The 18,913-nt window shown below is 45.3% G+C and overlaps 1 protein-coding gene across 5 annotated transcripts in view; it reads left to right on the top strand.

Moving 5' to 3' along the window:
• Nucleotides 1-12,921, top strand: part of NDRG3 (NDRG family member 3) — a 75,068-nt gene extending 62,147 nt beyond the window's left edge. For 2 of the 5 annotated variants that reach the window (XM_044918794.1, XM_044918797.1), the window contains 7 exons: nt 480-545; nt 669-720; nt 4,685-4,732; nt 8,772-8,807; nt 8,939-8,990; nt 10,188-10,226; nt 11,319-12,921. In XM_044918794.1, coding sequence (XP_044774729.1) covers nt 480-545; nt 669-720; nt 4,685-4,732; nt 8,772-8,807; nt 8,939-8,990; nt 10,188-10,226; nt 11,319-11,500 — 475 coding nt within the window. In that variant the 3' untranslated portion in view covers nt 11,501-12,921. The remainder of the gene's footprint in view (nt 1-479; nt 546-668; nt 721-4,684; nt 4,733-8,771; nt 8,808-8,938; nt 8,991-10,187; nt 10,227-11,318) is intronic. The other 3 variants (XM_021688976.1, XM_044918795.1, XM_044918796.1) reach the window with 3 other exon arrangements.
• The last annotated feature ends 5,992 nt before the right edge of the window (nt 12,922-18,913 follow it).

Below are 18,913 nucleotides of genomic sequence, written 5' to 3'. Positions count from 1 at the left end.
GATTTTGAACCTGGTCTCTCCAACTCCTTTCTCTGTATAACAGAGCCTGCTTATTTTTAGTTGAAATCAGAAAGGTTTATTAAGTACTGCACTAAACTATGTTAATTACAAGTTTTCCCCCAAAAAAGTTCCCCTTTTCTTAAGGAATTTATTCCCATAAACTAGTTGGAAAATTAAACACTACAACTTGAGCATTTCAGTAGCATTGCTGTTGAGTTTTGAAGTTGCTTCTAAACTTCTGCATCCCATTGTACCCCTCAGGGTTGAGCCAGAAACCTTGTTCCTGCTCTGTACCACTCAGGATGCTAGTAAAATGGCTACTCATGAACGAAGTGCACAAGGGCCCCTTTCCTCATCAGGTGTGAAGGAAAGATAGTTTCAAATTCCTTGATACATTTTGGTCTTCATAACCAGGAAATCATCTGAGTTGCCATGATTTTACCTGAAAGGGGTATTGATTGTTTCCTTTGTTTTTCTAGACGGAGAGACCTAGAGATTGAAAGACCCTTGCTGGGCCAAAATGATAACAAATCGAAGACATTAAAGTAAGTCCCTCGGTTTCCTTAGTAAGTTACTAAATATCTTTGCCTTTCATAAACTAATGCAGTATTCAGGGGAATATAGGTGCTGTTTGCAGAATGTCACCTCTTAATTTTGCCTTTCCCCAGGTGTTCTACTCTATTGGTGGTAGGGGACAGTTCACCTGCAGTTGAGGCTGTGGTAAGTATGTCCTGATGTTGTGAAGATAAATGAGATTAAATGCAATAAAATATATACAGCATGGGGCGCCTGGGTGGCTCAGTCGTTGAGCGTCTGCCTTTGGCTCAGGTCATGATCCCAGGGTCCTGGGATTGAGCCCCGCATCGGGATCCCTGCTCCGCGGGAAGCCTGCTGCTCCCTCTCCCACTCCGCCTGCTTGTGTTCCCTCTTTCGCTGTGTCTCTCTGTAAAAAAAAAAAAATCTTCCAAAAAAAAAAAAAAAAAAAATGTATACAGCACCCTGCTGGCACACTAGAAACAGTTGGTAAATGGTCGTCTTTGTTATTTCTGATTACACCTATCAGGGTTTGCTCCTTATTACCCAGTTTAGAAAATGAATTCCTCATCAACCACTAGATTTTATCAGAAGGGGTCAGTATTATCTTTGATTGCTTTATGTGGTGCAGTTCACTTTGTGGCAAGTAGTATAACTAAACACCATTTGCTTATTAGATTTCCGACAGCTCTTCAGCCTTCTGCAGCCACCATATATCTGGAACTGTATCAGGCTGGAAGGCTGCTGAGAGCCTATATGCTTTTCTCTGCCTCTTCCTCAAGTATATAATACACTGGTAAAAATAATTCATGCTCATTTTAGAAAATATGAAAAAATTTAAAAATAGAATGACAAGGAAACATTACAATCCCATTACCCAAAGGTAAACAAACTATTATCTTTTCCTCTAACATACCCCGGGTGATACTAAACATAAAAGATTTGGAAACCTGATTACTGATAGCATTTTTTTTTTTTTAAGATTTTATTTATTTATTTGACAGAGAGAGACACACAGCGAGAGAGGGAACACAAGCAGGGGGAGTGGGAGAGGGAGCAGCAGGCTTCCCGCGGAGCAGGGAGCCCGATGCGGGGCTCGATCCCAGGACCCTGGGATCATGACCTGAGCCGAAGGCAGACGCCTAACGACTGAGCCACCCAGGCGCCCTGACTGATAGCATTTTTGATAGCCTTTTTCCATATTATGAAGTCAGTACATCTGTATAATATTTAGTCTTGTAAATGTACCTTTGTTTAACCTCATTCTCCAGTTGATGATACCAGATTCTGCACCATTGATAATGTAGCTATTGAACATCCGTATCGAATTTTTTATCATTTCCCTGGGATAGATTTCTAGAAGTGGAATTAATGTGTCAAAAATCATAAACCTTTGCAAAATTTTTTATGACATTTGCCAAATTCCTTTCCAGAAAGGACATAGTAGTGTGTTGGCACCAGCAGTGTATGAGAGTGCCTGTTTCACAGCAACTTGTCCAGCATTGGATTTTTAAATTTTGTTAATAATTTAATAGGTTAAAAATGGTGTCCCACTATTTTAATGTGCATTTTTTTTATTACAAATGAAGTTGACAGTTTTTCACGTATGTTAGCGTTTACTTGTCTTTCCCACAGTATATGTAATATAAGAGGTATCTGTGTGAGATTACCTGGTTTTCTTTGGCAGCCTTCACTTCTGCTCTGTTTAGAGAAAAACATTAGGGAGTAAGGCTTTTTTGGGAAAGGGATTCTAGTAGTTAATCAGGGGTGTAGACATAGGTGAGAAAGTTAATGGGGCAGGGTAAGTATAAGGTGAGGTCAATGTAATGATATAGTCATACCTCCCTGAATCATCCTGTAAGACATTCTGTGTCTGTTATAAAATACATGGCATGGCTTTAGCACAGAGGTAAATGACCCTTGACTACAAAAAAAAAAAATTCCCCAAAGGTGATAAAGTTATAGTGATGATCCCAATTCATCATGAAGGAGATTTATAAAGGTCAGTCTTTTCTGGCTAAAAAGGTGGAGATACATGCTACAAAAATATTTATCAAAAACATTCCTTCAGGGGTGCCTGACTGGCTCAGTTGGTGGAACATGTGACCCTTCATCTTGGGGTCATGAGTTTGAGCCCCACATTGGGTGTAGATATTATTTTAAAAAATTTTTTTTCTCCATAAACATGTGACCTAAAATAAGAAAACAGTGTTGTTTTTAGAAAATACCCTTCATCAGAATTTTCTGATAAGCTGAGTTATTTTTTTAAACTTGCATGGACTTAAAGCAACATTTCCAGTTATTTTTCATGACTAGATAGATTGGCCAAGGTCTTGTTTTCTGATTTCCTCATCTTCAGCATTTATAGGTAAGAACCTTAGGAGCCCTGTCTGTATCACAAAGGAGATGCTCTTCCAGACAGATTCTAGCTTGTGAGAGCTAGCATTTTATTCCACAAATTGGTAGGGATTAGAGGACTATCCATGCATGGAAGAGCAGGAAGGAGCTCCTTAAGTTTTGGTCGTTTTTGCTATTCTTGCTCACTTATTCAGCCTCATTTTTTGAGCTTTTCCCTATTTGCTCGATGCTATGGGGAATACAAAAATGAATAAGATGGAGTCTGCATTTGGTGAGCTAGGGAGAGAGTAGACATGTCAAAAAAAACAACCATTGCATTTGGCTTACCAGATATGGAGACTTCTTACAGAGTTATAGAAGTTACACAGTGGTAAACCAAGGAAAGCATGATTGATTAAATTAAATCCAGATGTGGGGAGTTCATTCTTCCTGAAAATATTTATTGCATATCTACTATGTTCTAAGCACTGTGCTTGGCAATTAGGGATCCAGTTTTTAAATTCTACAGTTTCGAGTTAATGCTATTCTGTAGTACACTGGTATATTTGCTGATCACTGCCTGCATTGTCCTTTGTGTAGAGCAAAAACTGGTTTGGTGATCCTGGTTTTTAGATCATCCCCTGGTTATAGAAGAGTTTTGTATACCTGCCCATCAGCAATCCCCAGATTTCAGCTGGATTACTGGTTCTTGCCTAGGTAATTTTAATAACTCCCTAACTGGCTCATTGCCTCTGTAGTCTGTCATACAGGCCACTGCTGGTTACTTTACTAAAACAAATCCTTTTACCTCAGAAACCTTCCATGGCTCCTTGCCTTCCATGGTCAACTCCAGTCTGCCTCCCAGACTTACCTTGCAGTGCATCTTCACACCACACCTCTGTAACCCCACACGTGCTCTGTACATCCACTTCACATCTCCTGGTTCTTTGCTTATGCTTTCCCCCTGACTCTGGAAAACTTCAAACACCCACCCCTTCTTTTTACTGTGTTTCTTGAAATCCTGCTCATCCTTCTATACTCAGCTCAGTTGTGAAATTTTGAAGTGATGTCATTCAGCCTTGTACTGTATGTTTTCACCCTAGTGGATTCCAGACTCTTAGCAGTGTTTTGTGTGTGTATGCTTGGCAAGCATGTGTAAAAGGAGAGATTTTGTTGATTAAATTAGCCATAAAACATTGCTGAACCTAGAGGTTAAAGCTTTTCTTTGAGGTCTCTGCCTTCATGGGTATGAGAGTATAGGATACCAAACACGTAAACACAAAGGTTGTAATTCTTAATTATGATAACTGCTGTGAAAGAAAAAAAACGTAGAGTAGTCAGTATTTAGGTGGAATAGTGAAAGACCTTGAGTCAGAAAAGAGGGTGTGCAGAATGGCAAACCCAGGGTATAGGGAAGGTATAAGGGGAGTGGGGATTGGGCTTGGTCAGGGCCATTTGTGCCGGGAAGCCATCAGAACCCCAGCAGGTGAGGGCTATGGTCCAGTTCACATTTTAAAATAGGTAATTAGCCCCCAAGTTCTCCTAGCCAGTAGGAGAAATTAGATTCAACATACAGTTCTTTAAATACTCGCAACAGATTCAGAAAATGATATTAGCCAGACTTTTAGATTTACTCAGAAATAATCAGATACCAAGTACATCATATATCTCTTACTTTGTATTTTGGTAATTTCTTTGACTGATTCAGCCATCTCCAAACCGAGCTGTTGATCTTGGAAGATCATTCTCATGCCAAGCTATTTCTTATTTTTCTAGCGGTTCATAAAATTGTTTTATCTTTACTTTTTTTAAGGTTGAATGCAACTCTCGCCTGAACCCTGTAAATACAACTTTGCTAAAGGTAAGGTGCTTTCTTTCCTCATTGCCAATAGATTTATGAGTAAATTATACATGGCTTAAAATACTCTATTTCTGGAATAGTTGCCCAAAAAGAAGGAAAGCTTCTCTCTCTCTCTCTGATTATTTTTTTTAAATTTCTTTTTCCTGAATATATTCTCAATGTAGAATATTGGGAAATAGAGAAAAGTAAAGGATAGAAATTACCCATAATCCTAACATCCAAAGTTCCCCTCTGGTAAAAATATTGATGTCTTGGGGCGCCTGGGTGGCTCAGTCAGTTAAGCATCCAACTCTTGATTTTGGCTCAGGTCACCATCTCAGGGTCATGAGATCAAGCCCCACCTTGGGGTCTGTGCTGGGTGTGGAGCCTGCTTAAGATTCTCTCTATCCCTCTGCCCCTCTCCCCGCCCAACTCCTGTGCTCATCTCCAAAAGAAAAAAAAAAAATTGGGGTCTTTTTCCTGTACACTTTTTTTTTTTTTTTTAAGATTTTATTTATTTATTTGACAGAGACACAGCGAGAGAGGGAACACAAGCAGGGGGAGTGGGAGAGGGAGAAGCAGACTCCCCGCCGAGCAGGGAGCCCGATGTGGGGCTTCATCCTAGGACCCTGGGATCATGACCTGAGCCGAAGGCAGATGCTCAACGACTGAGCCACCCAGGCGCTCCTCCTGTACACTTTTTATATCATTAAGGTCAGGATATTTACAGCCCTGTGTCTGGGTTTTGTTTTTTATTTTTTTTAAGACTTAATTATTTATTTGTCAGAGAGAGAGAACAAGCAGGGGAAGTGGCAGGCAGAGGGAGAAGCAGGCTCCCCTCTGAGCAGGGACCCCATGCGGGACTCGATCCCAGGACCCTGGGATCATGACCTGAGCCAAAGGCAGACGTTTAACTGACTGAGCCACCCAGGTGTCCCTCCTCAACTTTTTGACATCAGTATCTAAGCATGTCATTAAAAACTTCATAAGCATTATTTAATTTTGTGAGAATTAGGATGAATGGAAATTATTTACATGCTATGTCCCATTGTATTGTTTAGGAAGCTTCCGATAACATTCTAATATGAGGGTGGGTGCATTTTCTTTCTCTTAGGGCAAATAGAGAGCAACTCTTTTACTGAATTTCTAGTTAGTGTCAGGTTTCTCTCCCTTTTCATTGTACCCCAGGCAAGAGTGTCAACCTTGTTTTTTTCTACAGCCTGTAGTAAAATGTTCAGGGGCCTGACACCTTGATTTGAATATGGATTACTGTATTTAAGTGCTGATCTTATGTTGCTTACTGCTACTTTCTCAGCCTGAAAGACCTCTGCTTTCTTCCCTTTCTCTTTGAAGTGGCTTGAAAGGGAAGTGCTGTCACCAGAAGCAGGCCATCGTTCCCGGAAATAGAACCTGAGGTTAATGCTCTGAGGTGACAGAACGCAGAATGTGCTGAGGTCTAGGTAGTTGATGAACTGGTTCAAAATAGGGATGTTATTTTAGAAGTATATGGTTTCAAATAGTTTTTCAGTACAGGTTTGAATCAGTATTTTGAAAGCACAAAACTGAACTCTGTAGTAGCTGTAGATGTAGTTTTTTCTGGGCAAAATGCCCACTGCAACAGCATAATTGAACTGACTCTCCAACTACCTGATAGGCATCAAGCTTGGAAATAGTCTCTCCTAATATTCTCTCTCTGCATGTGTTGTTTTATGTCAGATTTTGACTCCTAAACTTCATGAAAATACAGCCTCTGCCAGTTAGGTGTATATTTAATCAGGGTAAATGTTTGTCCCTGATATTATTTGTAGAATTTTAAGGGATTGTCCCATTAACCTCAAATTCCTGTGCCTTCTGTGGCATTCCCATCTGCTAAATAACAGTCCCCCCCTCAAAGAAAGTGTTCATGCTAGTGAATAGAAATGATGGTTTATTTTTTTTTGAGAGAGAGAGTGTGAGCAGGGGAGGGGCAGAAGGCAAGGGAGAGGGAGAATCTTAAGCAGACTCCACACTCTGGGCAGGGCTCAATCTCACAACCCTGAGATTATAACTTGAGCTGAAACCAAAAGTTGGATGTTCAACTGACTGAGCCACCAGGTGCCCCTATCGCTCTTTTTTTTTTTTTTTTTTAAGTTCCAGTCAGCCTGAATAGGATACTGTGTACAGAATAAGTAATAGCTGGAAGGAAGAGGGTGGGCCCGTGGTTGGCCATGCCTTAGAAACAGTGTTTTCTGCAGATCGGCAGAATCTGCTTCACCTGGGAGCTTGTTAGAAATGCAAGTGCTTGGGGCGCCTGGGTGGCACAGTCAGTTAAGCGTCCGACTCTTTGGCTCAGATCATGATCTTGGGGTCATGGGATCTAGCCCCTTCATTGGGCTCTGAACTCAGCACGGAGTCTGCTTGGGACTCTCTCTGCCTCTCCCTTTCTAAAATAAATAAAGCTTTAGGGTGTCTGGGTGGCTCAGTTGGTTGGGTGTCTGCCTTTGGCTTGGGTCGTGCAATCGAGCCCTGCATCAGGCTCCCTGCTCTGCGGTGAGGAGCCTGCTTCTCTCTCTCCCTCTGCCTGCCACTCCCCCTGCTTGTGCTGTCTTTCTCTCTCTCTCTGTCAAATAAGTGGAATCTTTAAAAAATAAATAATAAAATAAATAAATCTTTTTTAAAAAGAAAAAAAAGCAAGTTCTTGGGGTACTTGGGTGGCTCAGTCAGTTAAGCATCCAACTCTTGATTTCGGCTCAGGTCATGATCTCAGGGTCATGAGATATGGAGCCCTGCCCTAGGTGTAGCGTCTGCTTAAGATTCTCTCTCTCCCTCTGCCCCTACCGCCCGCCGCCCCACACACATGCTGTCTCTTAAAAAAAAAAAGGAAAGAAATTCAAGTTTTCGAGCCTCACCCCAGGCCTATTAAATCAGCATCTCTAGAGCAGAAACCCAAGAATCTGAGTTTTAATGAGTCTTCTGGGTAATTCCAATGTGTGCTAACAAAACCCTACTCTAGAAATCCTTGCACAAGTGAGAATAACCAGGGGTGCCTGGGTGGCTCAGTCGTTAAGCACCTGCCTTCGGCTCAGGTCCTGATCCCAGGGTCCTGGGATCAAGCCCCGCATTGGACTCACTGCTTGGCAGAAAGCCTGCTTCTCCCTCTCCCACTCCCCCTGCTTGTGTTCCCTCTCTCGCTCTCACTCTCTCTCTATCAAGTAAATAAATAAAATCTTAAAAAAAAAAAAAGTGAGAATAACCAGCTGTAAATATTTATGAAGTGAGAGACAGCCTCACCAAGTCCAGCTTTGAGAGGAAAGTGGCTGACCAAGTGAGTTGGCCAAATTCAACATCACCATCTCATTGGAGAAATCCCCTTAGTTGTAGAATGAAGATAATATTGGGCTGAGAGGGAACTTAGGAAGCATGGTACCCTGAGAAGTTAGGTTCATGCTGTTTGAGGACTCTGAAAGTAACATTCTTCAGGTGGAGGCAGAACCATAGTTGAAAACAGTGGTTAATTTCACTGTCACCCCTAAAGGGAAATTCTCAACCTGGGCCTGAATTCTCAACCTAAAGGCCAGGCTCCACATCTTACTGATGAGTAAGTATTAAATAAATAAATCTTTTCAGATTTATATCCAAGGTTATTTCTAGGATGTAAGTCTTCGTATAAGAGTGCATTGAGGAGGGGCACCTGCGTGGGTGGCTCAGTTCGTTGAGCGTCTGCCTTCTGCTCGGGTCATGATCTCAGGATCCTGGGATTGAGTCCCGCATCGGGCTCCCTGCTCAGCAGGGAGTCTGCTTCTCTCTTTCTGACCCCTCCCCAGTGCTCGTGCTCTCGCTTGCTCTCTTTCTCAAATAAATAAATAAATAATCTTAAAAAAAAAAAAAAAACAACCAAAAACCCAAACTAAAATGTTTAAAAAAAAAGAGTGCATTGAGGAAACCTACACTTGGTTGCAGTTAAACATTAAGTTAAGGAACCTAAAATTCAATCCTGTCCTGTTTGAAAGGGCTCAGGGATTTTCAGAGCATGTCCCCTAAGGATAAGTACCAGCTGACTTACGTATTTTTCCTCTTTTAGATGGCAGACTGTGGTGGACTGCCCCAAGTAGTGCAGGTAAGGAGGGGCTTTGTTGTTGTTGTTGTTGTTGTTGCTGTTGTTGTTGTTCTTGTCTTTTTTTAAAGCACTCATTTGATTCTGCCTCTCTGTGTGTGCAAAGATTAATACCTTCTTATTTTGTCTCCCAGCCTGGAAAGCTCACCGAGGCCTTCAAGTACTTTTTGCAGGGAATGGGCTACAGTGAGTAGTATGAAACTTCTTTCTAGCAAAAATTTAATGATAGTGGGGTCATTTTGACATCTGAGGAGCACACATTTCTCAGGGCATAACCTCTGTGCTAGCCAGCCTGAAGTCAAGTAGAAACCAAAATGTTTATGGAGCATTCATCTCTGCATATACATAAGGTTAGCTGACACTTATTAAGCACTTACCTTGTGCTGGGCATTCAGTGTTTATAATCTTAAGAGGTAAGTTCTGTTTTAGTCCTATTTTATAGAAGAAGAAACTGAGGTTCAAAGAGGCTAAGCACATTTCCCAGGGTAACAGTTCACCTGCAGAACCCTAGCAGTCTGACTCCAGAGCCCATGTTTTCAACCACTGAGGCTTAGGCTTTCCTAAGCTTGTGAATCTGAAATTATGATTTGCATTTGAATTCAGCTGGTAATGACTCATGGCCTAGAGAAACAAAATGAGACTTCAGAAGAAAAGGGTAGTGTCCTCAGTTACATCCGCCCCACCACAGGAAATGAACTTGCACAGTAGTTTAGAGCGAGTCCAAGGATGTGTCCATATCGTGTGCCACTGTCCTGGTCTCTTGTATTGTGAGACCCCTGAGCTTTCTCATTTGTCACAGACGATCCACACTTGCTCCTTTCTTGGAATTTTTAAGGAGAAAAACTCTTCAACCCAGGTACAGAGCTGTTTACCCAGGAGAATGATTTTTTTTCCTGTCTTTGGTTTAAGTGTGGAAAATGGCCGTTGAACAGCTGCCTGGGCAGCAGCTGACCCCTGGGTATAGCCCTGTGCCTGGCAGGCAGACTGTGTATGTTTCGTCTAGAGTGGCTGTGTCATCCCCATCTGTGAGCCACTACCAACCGAGCCCACACTCACATCTCTCTGGCTCACTGGGAGGAGAAGTCCCTCTCCTAGCCAGTTCTCATCCCTTTCCTAGGAAATAGCTGATCTTCCAGCACATTTCTGATCCAAAACAGATGGCTGTTTATAGTGGAGGGGAAAACAATTGCCCTCGACTAGTTGAGAGAAGTAACATCTGAGATGCTTATAAAACATCAGTCAGCCTCAACTCTTCTCTGAGACCTTAAAATAAAACTCATCCCCAGCTTAGAGTATTCTGTCAGTGTTACTAGGCAGCCAAGGTTGCCACTTGGCACTCTTGGGTCACTAACCTGCCTTTTCCTGTGTCCATCCTGCTTCCAGTCCCGTATGTGCAGCTCAGTCACCTGAGCACCGAGTCAGGTACCTTCCTCCGTGCTGGCCCCGCCCCTGCCTCCTAGCCACGCTCTCCTGGCTGCATTGGCTGCCTGCAGCATGTCCGCGGTTTTCCTGTGCAGTGAGAGCCCGATAGAACGGGGCTCGTTGTGCCCTAAGAGGGTTAGCCTGCAGGTCCAGCCCTGGTTCCCCAGAAGAAAGGAGCGGGTTGTAATAATCAGGCTTCCTCTTACCCAAACCCAGGGTCACAGCAGTAGCTGAAACTGTAGGCATGACCCCTCTTCCACCACCACCTACTCATCTTTGCATGAACCCCAGACACAGGGGAGCTTTGATTCTAAATAGGAGTGCCAGATCCTGTGTCTGGAAGACTACAGCAGGTGATGGCATCTTTTGACCCCAGCATTGAACTGACAGTTGGGGGAGTGGTCGGTGCCTCAGGAAGATAGGCAGGGAGGTTATGCCTGGTAAGGCCGTGTCCCGGCCGAGCTGGAAGGACCTTAGGATCAAAGCAGCTGTATAACAGTGGTCAGTGAAACACTCACTCCCAGAGCCCTTCCCTCGCAGGCATCCTTTACCTTGCAGCCTGCATAGAGGTCAGTGCCAGGCCCACCTGCCCTCTCCTACACCCACACCTTCGTACATGTCTCCTCCCCAGGTAGCAAGGGTAGCCTGTGGACACGGATGGTAGTCTTGTTGTATCGGGCTTGCACTGTGTTTGTGAAACACCTTCATACTTGGTGTGGTTTGTCTTTCTTTTGGTTTAGTCTTGCATGCACTGCAGGGTTTGGTTACCTATTTAGGTTCCCAAAGCCTCTTTCCTAATCACTGTATGAATGGCGTGGGCATAGCTAAGAGGCTATACTCTGGACTTAGGTTTCCCCATGTTCTTCAGTGGACTAGAATCAGCCGAGATTCCAACCAGATCCAAAGGATTAAAGCAGCCTTGCATATAGCCATTCACCTAAGCAAATAATGCAAAATGGAGATGGCTATGTCTTGTCCTGGGTCTCACCTTAAATGGGTTGGGAAAGCTAAACAAAGCCTTTGGTGAAGTTTCTGGATTAGCTAAGCTTAGCCAGGGTACTATCTTCTAGTCCCATTGGTTCTTTCTTACAGTACCATCTGCCAGCATGACCCGGCTCGCCCGATCACGAACCCACTCAACCTCGAGTAGCATCGGCTCTGGAGAAAGTGCCTTCAGCCGATCTGTCACCAGCAATCAGTCAGATGGAACTCAAGAATCCTCTGAATCCCCTGATGTTGTGGACAGAGACCAGACCATGGAGGTGTCCTGCTAAGCAGATACTCCTCCCCTGGACCATGCAAGTCCACCCTCCTCCAAACAACCACTCCATAATATAACATTTCATCCAGGAAACTGGCATCTATCTTTAACTCCTGCATGGCCACTGACACTTTCTGGTATCTTGGATTTATCATTCTTTCTGCCTGCCCACCCTCCCTTTTTGTATGTACCAAGAATCACTTCCTTGCCATTACTGTAACATTCCAGCATCCTTAGCTGATCACATTTCCATATCTTCTCTTGCCAGCTTTTCCTCGTGCTTTCCCAACTACGTATCTGACAAGATTCTTTGATCCTGATGTATGTGTGTGAGCACGCGTGTCTATGTTTGTGTGTACATAGTTCTGTGATTTTAGATATGCTTTCTTATAGAGCTTCTGCACAAAAAACAAAGGGGACCTTTTTTCTTTTTCATTTTCAGTGGTGTTTTTAAGGGAAATAAACAGAACAGGTTTCTAGGTTGGGTAGGCCACTGCATTCTCTTGGTTCTGAAGTGGTCAACACGATTTGCAAAATGACTTCAGCAGCTCTGAGGAATGTGGAACCGATCGTGCTTACTGTTGACTGTGACCAATAGAAGGGAGCCTGTTACATAGAGAGGCAGACAGCGTGCGTGGCCAGCCACCTCCTTCTGTCTAAATGCATTCACATATGTTATTCTGTAACTAAAAGGGAGGGATATATTCTTTTAGAAGCCCATGAATGATGAGGTTCTGATGCAACATGGAGTTTTTCCTAAGTGAGTGTGGCATCATTACTGCACTCTCTTAGCACAGGAAGGTGGAAAACAACATGCCAGGCCTCTGCTCTGCCAGAGCAGAGCTGCTGTCTCCGCAGTGTCTGATACCACTTACCAGATATCCACAAGAAGTGCCTCCTGGGTCTGGGATGAAGAGTGTTTCTCTACCCCTCACTGCTCTGAAAAAGGAGAGGTATGGCCTGAAAATGATGTGGATGGTGAGGAACCAGCTGGGCGAAGAGGCACAGACCTCAACGGAATATCATGCGTCACAGGCGCAGCCTTGACTTCAGCTGACTTAGTGGAAGCGAAGTGAAATTGGTACAGAACCCATTTCTCAGAAAGATTTCTTGACAGATAACTCTCAAAGAAGAGAGGGAAGGGGCCAGTCTCTAAGGGCAGCGTGCGCAGGTACAGTTGTGCTTAGTGGACTGCTGTGTGAGGGGCCACAGCCAGCCAGAGTATTGCTGGGAGGAGGACGAAACCAGCTGCCACACAGCAAGGGCCCCGCTCTCGTGGGCATCAGATGTAAGCTCAGGGTTACGCAGTTCTGAGTCTTAGGAAGGGGCTTTTCAGACATAGTGTTCGCTTTCTGCCGAGATAGGGAATGCGTCACTCTGCCAGAGTACAACTTTTTACAGATTATTAAATAAAGCTGTATATGTCTCATTGTTACCCGATTCCTGGTATTATTTCTTTCAAGCCATGCATTGGGGCTTGGGGTGGAACCAAGTCACTATATATGGGCTTTGTGCTGGGCATTTTCACATACTTGATCATTATTTCACCCAAGAAGAAATTAAGACTCTGGATAAATAATTTGCCCAAGGTCATACCAGTAAACCCATCCAGGTTTGAACTCCAGGCCCATCTGACACACCTCTATTCCTGTCAAACCAAAAATTGTGAGAAGCGTGATCATGTGGTTTATGGAGGAGGAGAGCTAAGGTCTCAGAAAGGCGTTCCGCATTTCACCCCTGCCATCTATGTGGGGTTGCTGGGTCCCACCCCAATGTAGTAATCTGCAACCACTTGCCTGGGTTCCTCAAACAGGCCAGGCTGTATTTCTCCAGAAATGGCTCTCTTTGTACCCACCAGTGGTATCAGGAGGCCACCACCTTGGATCAGTCTTAAATGATCCAGGGGCTGCTGCTACCATATAGTACATCAAGGTTGCTGTGTCTGTGGGAGATACTTGTAAAATGGCATAGAACCTGCTTGTTCTGGGAGAGGAGATGAAGCAAATACACGTGGACAGATACAGGTCACCAAGCTGAGTTCCTGACAATACAGGATAATGGTTCTTGAGCTGGAGGTGGTCTGATGGTCACAGTTGCTTTTAAAACCCACATCACTCCAGCCTTCATAAATTTACCTGACAGGTCACCTGCTTTCCCACCTTAGCTCTGTGCCGGGAGTCAGGCCCCAACTGACTACACTTGACTGGCCCATACTATACTTTTTCCTCTCTTCATTTTCATTTCCTTGCTCCCTGTTTAGTCCAAAAACACTCGGGTGCCTGCCTTGTGAGAGTCAAGGAAGTGGCCAGGCAGACTATACAAGATGATTGTGTAAAGCTCTTCCATATAACTCATCTTACCCAGTTCTCATGGCACCCCTGCAAAGTGGTCAGGTCTGTTGTGCAGACAAAAAACGGCTGAGGAGAGTTAAGTGTTTTGGTCAAGGTCACCTAGCCTGAAAATTTTCCCAGTTCTTCCAAAATCGATGCATTTTCATATTCAGCCTTTATTGAGCATCTTCTGTAGGCTGGGGCCCTTTGCACCTTCCTATAGGTTTCCTAATAATGGTCCAGTGAGGTAACATGCTAGTCCCATTTTATGGATGAGAAACCGGCCTAGAGGTAACTACAAATGGTCACACAACTAGTAAGCGGCAAATCTGGGAGTTTCTCAGGTGGCTTCTTGGACCTCACCTTGAGGCCAGTCTGAAAGTCTTTCCTGTCTGATAAGAAGGTAGACAGACGTCAGAATGGTATGCAGACAGGAGCAGGAGGGTGGGCCTGTGCTCCGTCTCCTCCCTGCCATGGGCCACATCCTTGAGTGGCCATCACCCATTCTAACATCCTGATTAGAACTTCCTTACACAGGATGTGTCTCCATTCTGGCTTCTTCAGCTCTTCACACCAAGTACCCATGGAGTTAAGTATCAAACCAGCCTTCCCTGGGAGAAAGGGAGAACCTGAGCTGGAGTGTGCCCTAGCTGGCAGGGCCCCAGTAAAGGCTTCATAGTCTGAGCTGGAGTCAGGAGCTATTTCAGGGCCATTTTGTGTTAAAAAGCATGTCTCGGGGGTGGGGGTAGGGGGTTCAGTCTGTTAAGATTCTGCCTTGCGCTCAGGTTATGATCCCACAGTCCTGGAATCAGCCCTGAGTCAGGCTCCCTGCTCAGCAGGGGAGTCTGCTTCTCCCTCTCCCTCTGCCCCTCCCCTGCTTGTGCTCGCTCCCTCCCTCATTCACTCTCTCAAAATCTTTTTTTTTTAAGATTTTATTTATTTATTTGACAGAGACACAGTGAGAGAGGGAACACAAGCAGGGGGAGTGGGACAGGGAGAACAGGCTTCCCATGGAGCAGGGAGCCTGATGCAGGGCTCGATCCCAGGACCCTGGGATCATGACCTGAGCCGAAGGCAGACGCTTAACTGACAGCCACCCAGGCGCCCCTCAAATAAAATCTTTAAGAAAAAAAATGTCTCCAGGAATACTAAGCCCCTAATGGAAAGGCAGCAGTAGGTGTGGTTATTTAGATAATGACTGAAGGTAACACACCAATCAAAGGCAATTCTGTCAGAAATTTCTTTATCCTAGCTGAGTGACACTCAGATTTGGGCTGTGCATCAGAACACCTGGAGGGCTCGTGGAAAGCAATTGCTGGCCCCACCTAATGGAGTTTCTGATCTAGTAGCTCTGAGATGGGGCTCAAGAATTTGCATGTCTAACAAATTCACAGATGATGCTGAGGCTGCTGTCCTAGGACCACACTTGGAGAACCACTATCCAGGTCTTGTTACTCAAAGTGTGGTTCATGGACCAGCAATATGGGTATTGCCTGGGAGTTGTTAACAATGCAGAGTCTTCAGTCCCACCCCAGGCCCACCAAACTAGAATCTGCGATTTAACAAGATCCCCAAGGGATACCTATCCACATTAAAGGGTAGGACACATCCCTCCAAGGCAGTGCTTCCCCCAAAGCCAGTTGAGGGCATCTCTTGGAGTATATAAAATTCAGATTCCTAGGCTTTCCTCGGGTGACTTGGATTCAGAAGATGGAGGAGGAGCCCAGGAATCTGATACAGACAAGAACGTCAGATGATTATAATGGTCAGGTAAGAATGGGAAACTCCTCATTTACCTCAGTTCTGTGTTCCTCAGGCAAGACCAAGGCACAAAACCAGAGAAAAACCTCTCCCTCTGGGATCATGACAAGGCAGCTGCTTAAAACAGGAACTTGGGGAAGGTGGCTCCTTGATGGTCTGTGATGCCGTCAGAGGAAATGGGTGGTTGTGAGAACCACAGAGCCTGCAGATGTGAGCTGGGAGCCCCAAGGACCCTATGACAAAGCTCAAAGAGCCCTGGGCCTTCTTCCCTGGCCTGGCTGTGCTTGGGAGGGCTGTCCAGGGTGGGGGGGTCCCTAAGAAGCACCAGTCTCCTGTCCCATCCCAGGTCTACAAACTGCTGACCACAGCAGATGCAGAGCCACACAAAGGGATACCAAGAACATCTCCCTGAAGAGTCTCCCAGGCTGAGAGGATTCTGGGTGTCCTAGAACTAAGGACTTCGGCAGATGTTCTGAAGGGCCTTCCAAAGCCCTAACCTCTCCAGCCAAAGCATGCATCTAAGCTGAGCCCCTGCCCCAAGCTTTGATGACAGGAAACCAAGTAAGTACATTTGCTTTTGTTTTCTGATGGCCCCGGGACTGTGAGGAAGGATGGTCCCCTCAGAGGCTGGGAGTGGGCTTTACAGTGGGGGGACAAGTTCCAGGAAAATAAGTTCTGTTGACGATGTAAGAGGGTAGTTTTGAGGGTCCCTGAAGGAACCCAGGCTCCCCCATTCCGCCTTTGCCCCCCCCCCCCCCCCCAAGAATTATATTATGCCTGCGAGCTTGTCTTCATGCCTGTTCTGGTCCTGTCTCGGTCACCAGCATGCTTGTAGGACTTTGGGGCCCCCTCTGGGCTCCAGCCTTCCAACATCAGTGAATGAGAGGAGCCTGAATTATAATCTCTGAAGGCATTTTCGGCTTAGAGTCGAAAGGGTGATGTTTCTCAGTTGAGAGAGAGGTCTCCCTTTAGCTCAATCCAAATTCATCACTCTTACTTTCACCACTAAAAAATAGCTTCAGAAGCACAAAAACACAAAAGACGTGGATTTGTAGACCCAGCTCTGCACTAACCAACTGCGTGAGAGTGAGCACGAGGTTGCCCTCTCTGAGCCCTAATCATTGTATGTGAATGGGTTTCAAAGCTGCCAGGCTCTCACAGGATACAGTGAAAAGATCAAAAAACAGCAGTCAGTGTGCTGGTCTCAGCGGCCTTTACTCTTTCCTTCTACCCACTGGCTCGGGACCCCAAGAAAGTGCCTAGCACACAGTAAATTGTTCAAATACGTGTGCAATTAATTAGATTCTTTCTAAAGTTTTGACCAACATCACCTCCCAGGCCTGCATACCCCGTGGTCTTCATTTCACCCCAGGAAGCTGCCTGGCCCTGACCAGGCCAGGTGAAGGGAGCTGGCAGAGGTCAGGGAAGGGGGATGCTTCCAGCCTGAGTGTGGCTCTCCTACCTCTCTTGGGTCCATCTCCCAGCTCCACCTGCTGTAGGAAGAAGTCTTTGGGTTTAGTGCAATTGGTGATTGTGGTAACTTTGTCTTGCTGAAGGAGGGGAAGGAAACTAACCTTTACTGAGCACCCACTCTGTCAGCTCCCCGAATTCTCCCCACAGCCCAGTGGAGTTGGTACTATCCCCAATTCAAAGACAAGACAGAGGCTACCTGCTTTGTGTGAGGAGGTCACACAAAGCCTGGTTGGTCTGAATGAATCACTCATGCTACCCAGGAGAGATCTCTCCCTGAGGTTTTCTGGACTCATGTCTGCACAGTTAAGCATAGAGCTTGTATCTGATACCCCAGGGGAAAGGATAGGCTAGGGAGCAGCAGGGTTGTTGAAAACCTTATGTGAAGGGGAGCCCTAGCAGTGAGGGCATTAGAGATCTCCTCAGGAAGCAGAATTCTGTCTCGGCCTGCCAAGGCTTCAGGATCCCAAAGTCTGAGCAGGAAGTGGCTGCCAGGAGCCATTTCCTAAAGATGGGCCCGTTTTGTATTAAGGAGCTCCAGCCTTATGAGTACAGAACTCTCCATGATAATGACAGAAACCCATCCTTACCCAGGCATGGTGAAGGGTTCAAAGGCAAGGCCAGAGCCTGCTATGTCCCTGTGCCATTCCGTGAGCTCCTCCAGGGAACCAAGCTGGTATAATTATTCCTCATCTCCATGAAAAGGATGAAACCACCTCCCTGAAACACTTCAATAAAATGTTTGAAAAAATTAGTATTACTCTGGAAATTAAAATTATTCTAAGGATAAGACACCTGTCCAAAGAGCTAATAATCACTTTGTCCATTTAGTTAATGTGTGTTGAGTGCCTTTTATGGGCCAGGTGCCTCATGAATTGTTGAGGAAACAGGCAAACAAAAATAGGTCTTTGTCCTCATTGAGCTATGGAATAATGGCAAATTAAACAAGTAAACACTCTAATAAATAAATAATTAAAATTTGGGAAGGGGGGCACGCTGGCTCAGTCAGTAGAGCATGTGACTCTGGATCTCAGGGTTGTGAGTTCGAGCCCTATGTTGGGTGTAGAGATTACAAAATAAAATCTTTAAAAAAAAAAGCAACAACCACCTTGGGAAGGAATGCAACAGAGCTGAGAAAAAGAAAAAAGGGCAAGTCTCCCAGGAGTGGCCTCTGGTGAAGCGACATTCAGAGCACAATAAAGAAAAAGTGTGCCCTGACCAAGCTTCTCACGTGCCTTATCTTTTGGACCCAAATGTTGGGTATTAGTATCCCCATTTTTCAGATGAGGAAATGGAGGCAAAGAGCAGGGAAGTGGCTGGACAGCCAATCCCTCCAAAGCCTTGCAAGTCATCACTGTGGTGTACAGTCTCCCAATCATCTTACTTTGCCCTGTGACACCCATAACAGTGTGCTCAGTGTCACCTTAGCTTGTTAGGACACCAGCTCCCAAGCTTCCTCAGATCCCCCTTGCCCACCTCTAACCCTAGTCATGGATCCTCTCATTGTCCCCTGCCAGTGTGATCCCAGGTCAGGAAATGGTTCTGGGTAGATTATAGGAATGATGGCTGGGGGATTCAGAGAAATCTTCCCAGGGAAGGGTGGGATCCAGACAGGCCCCCAGGGGAAAGGGCAGTCCAGCCAGTGGGAGGGGCCCCACACAGGTAAAGGCCCAGAAACAAAGAATAGAGCATGGCTGCGGCGTGGAAAAGTGGGCCCACCAGAGGAACCAGGGTCCAGCTTCAGAGAAGAGAGCCTCCAGAATCTAGTGGAGGGGCTGGAGCCTAGTCCTGCTGGGAGAGGGATCATTCGCTCTTGTCAGCAGGGCTGAGCTGGGGAGGGAGAGGGTGTCTGGGCACCAGGGCCT

The sequence above is a fragment of the Neomonachus schauinslandi genome, chromosome 10 (genome assembly GCF_002201575.2).
Source record: "Neomonachus schauinslandi chromosome 10, ASM220157v2, whole genome shotgun sequence".
Classification (NCBI taxonomy): domain Eukaryota; kingdom Metazoa; phylum Chordata; class Mammalia; order Carnivora; family Phocidae; genus Neomonachus; species Neomonachus schauinslandi.
This window is presented reverse-complemented; position numbering and strand designations above follow the sequence as displayed.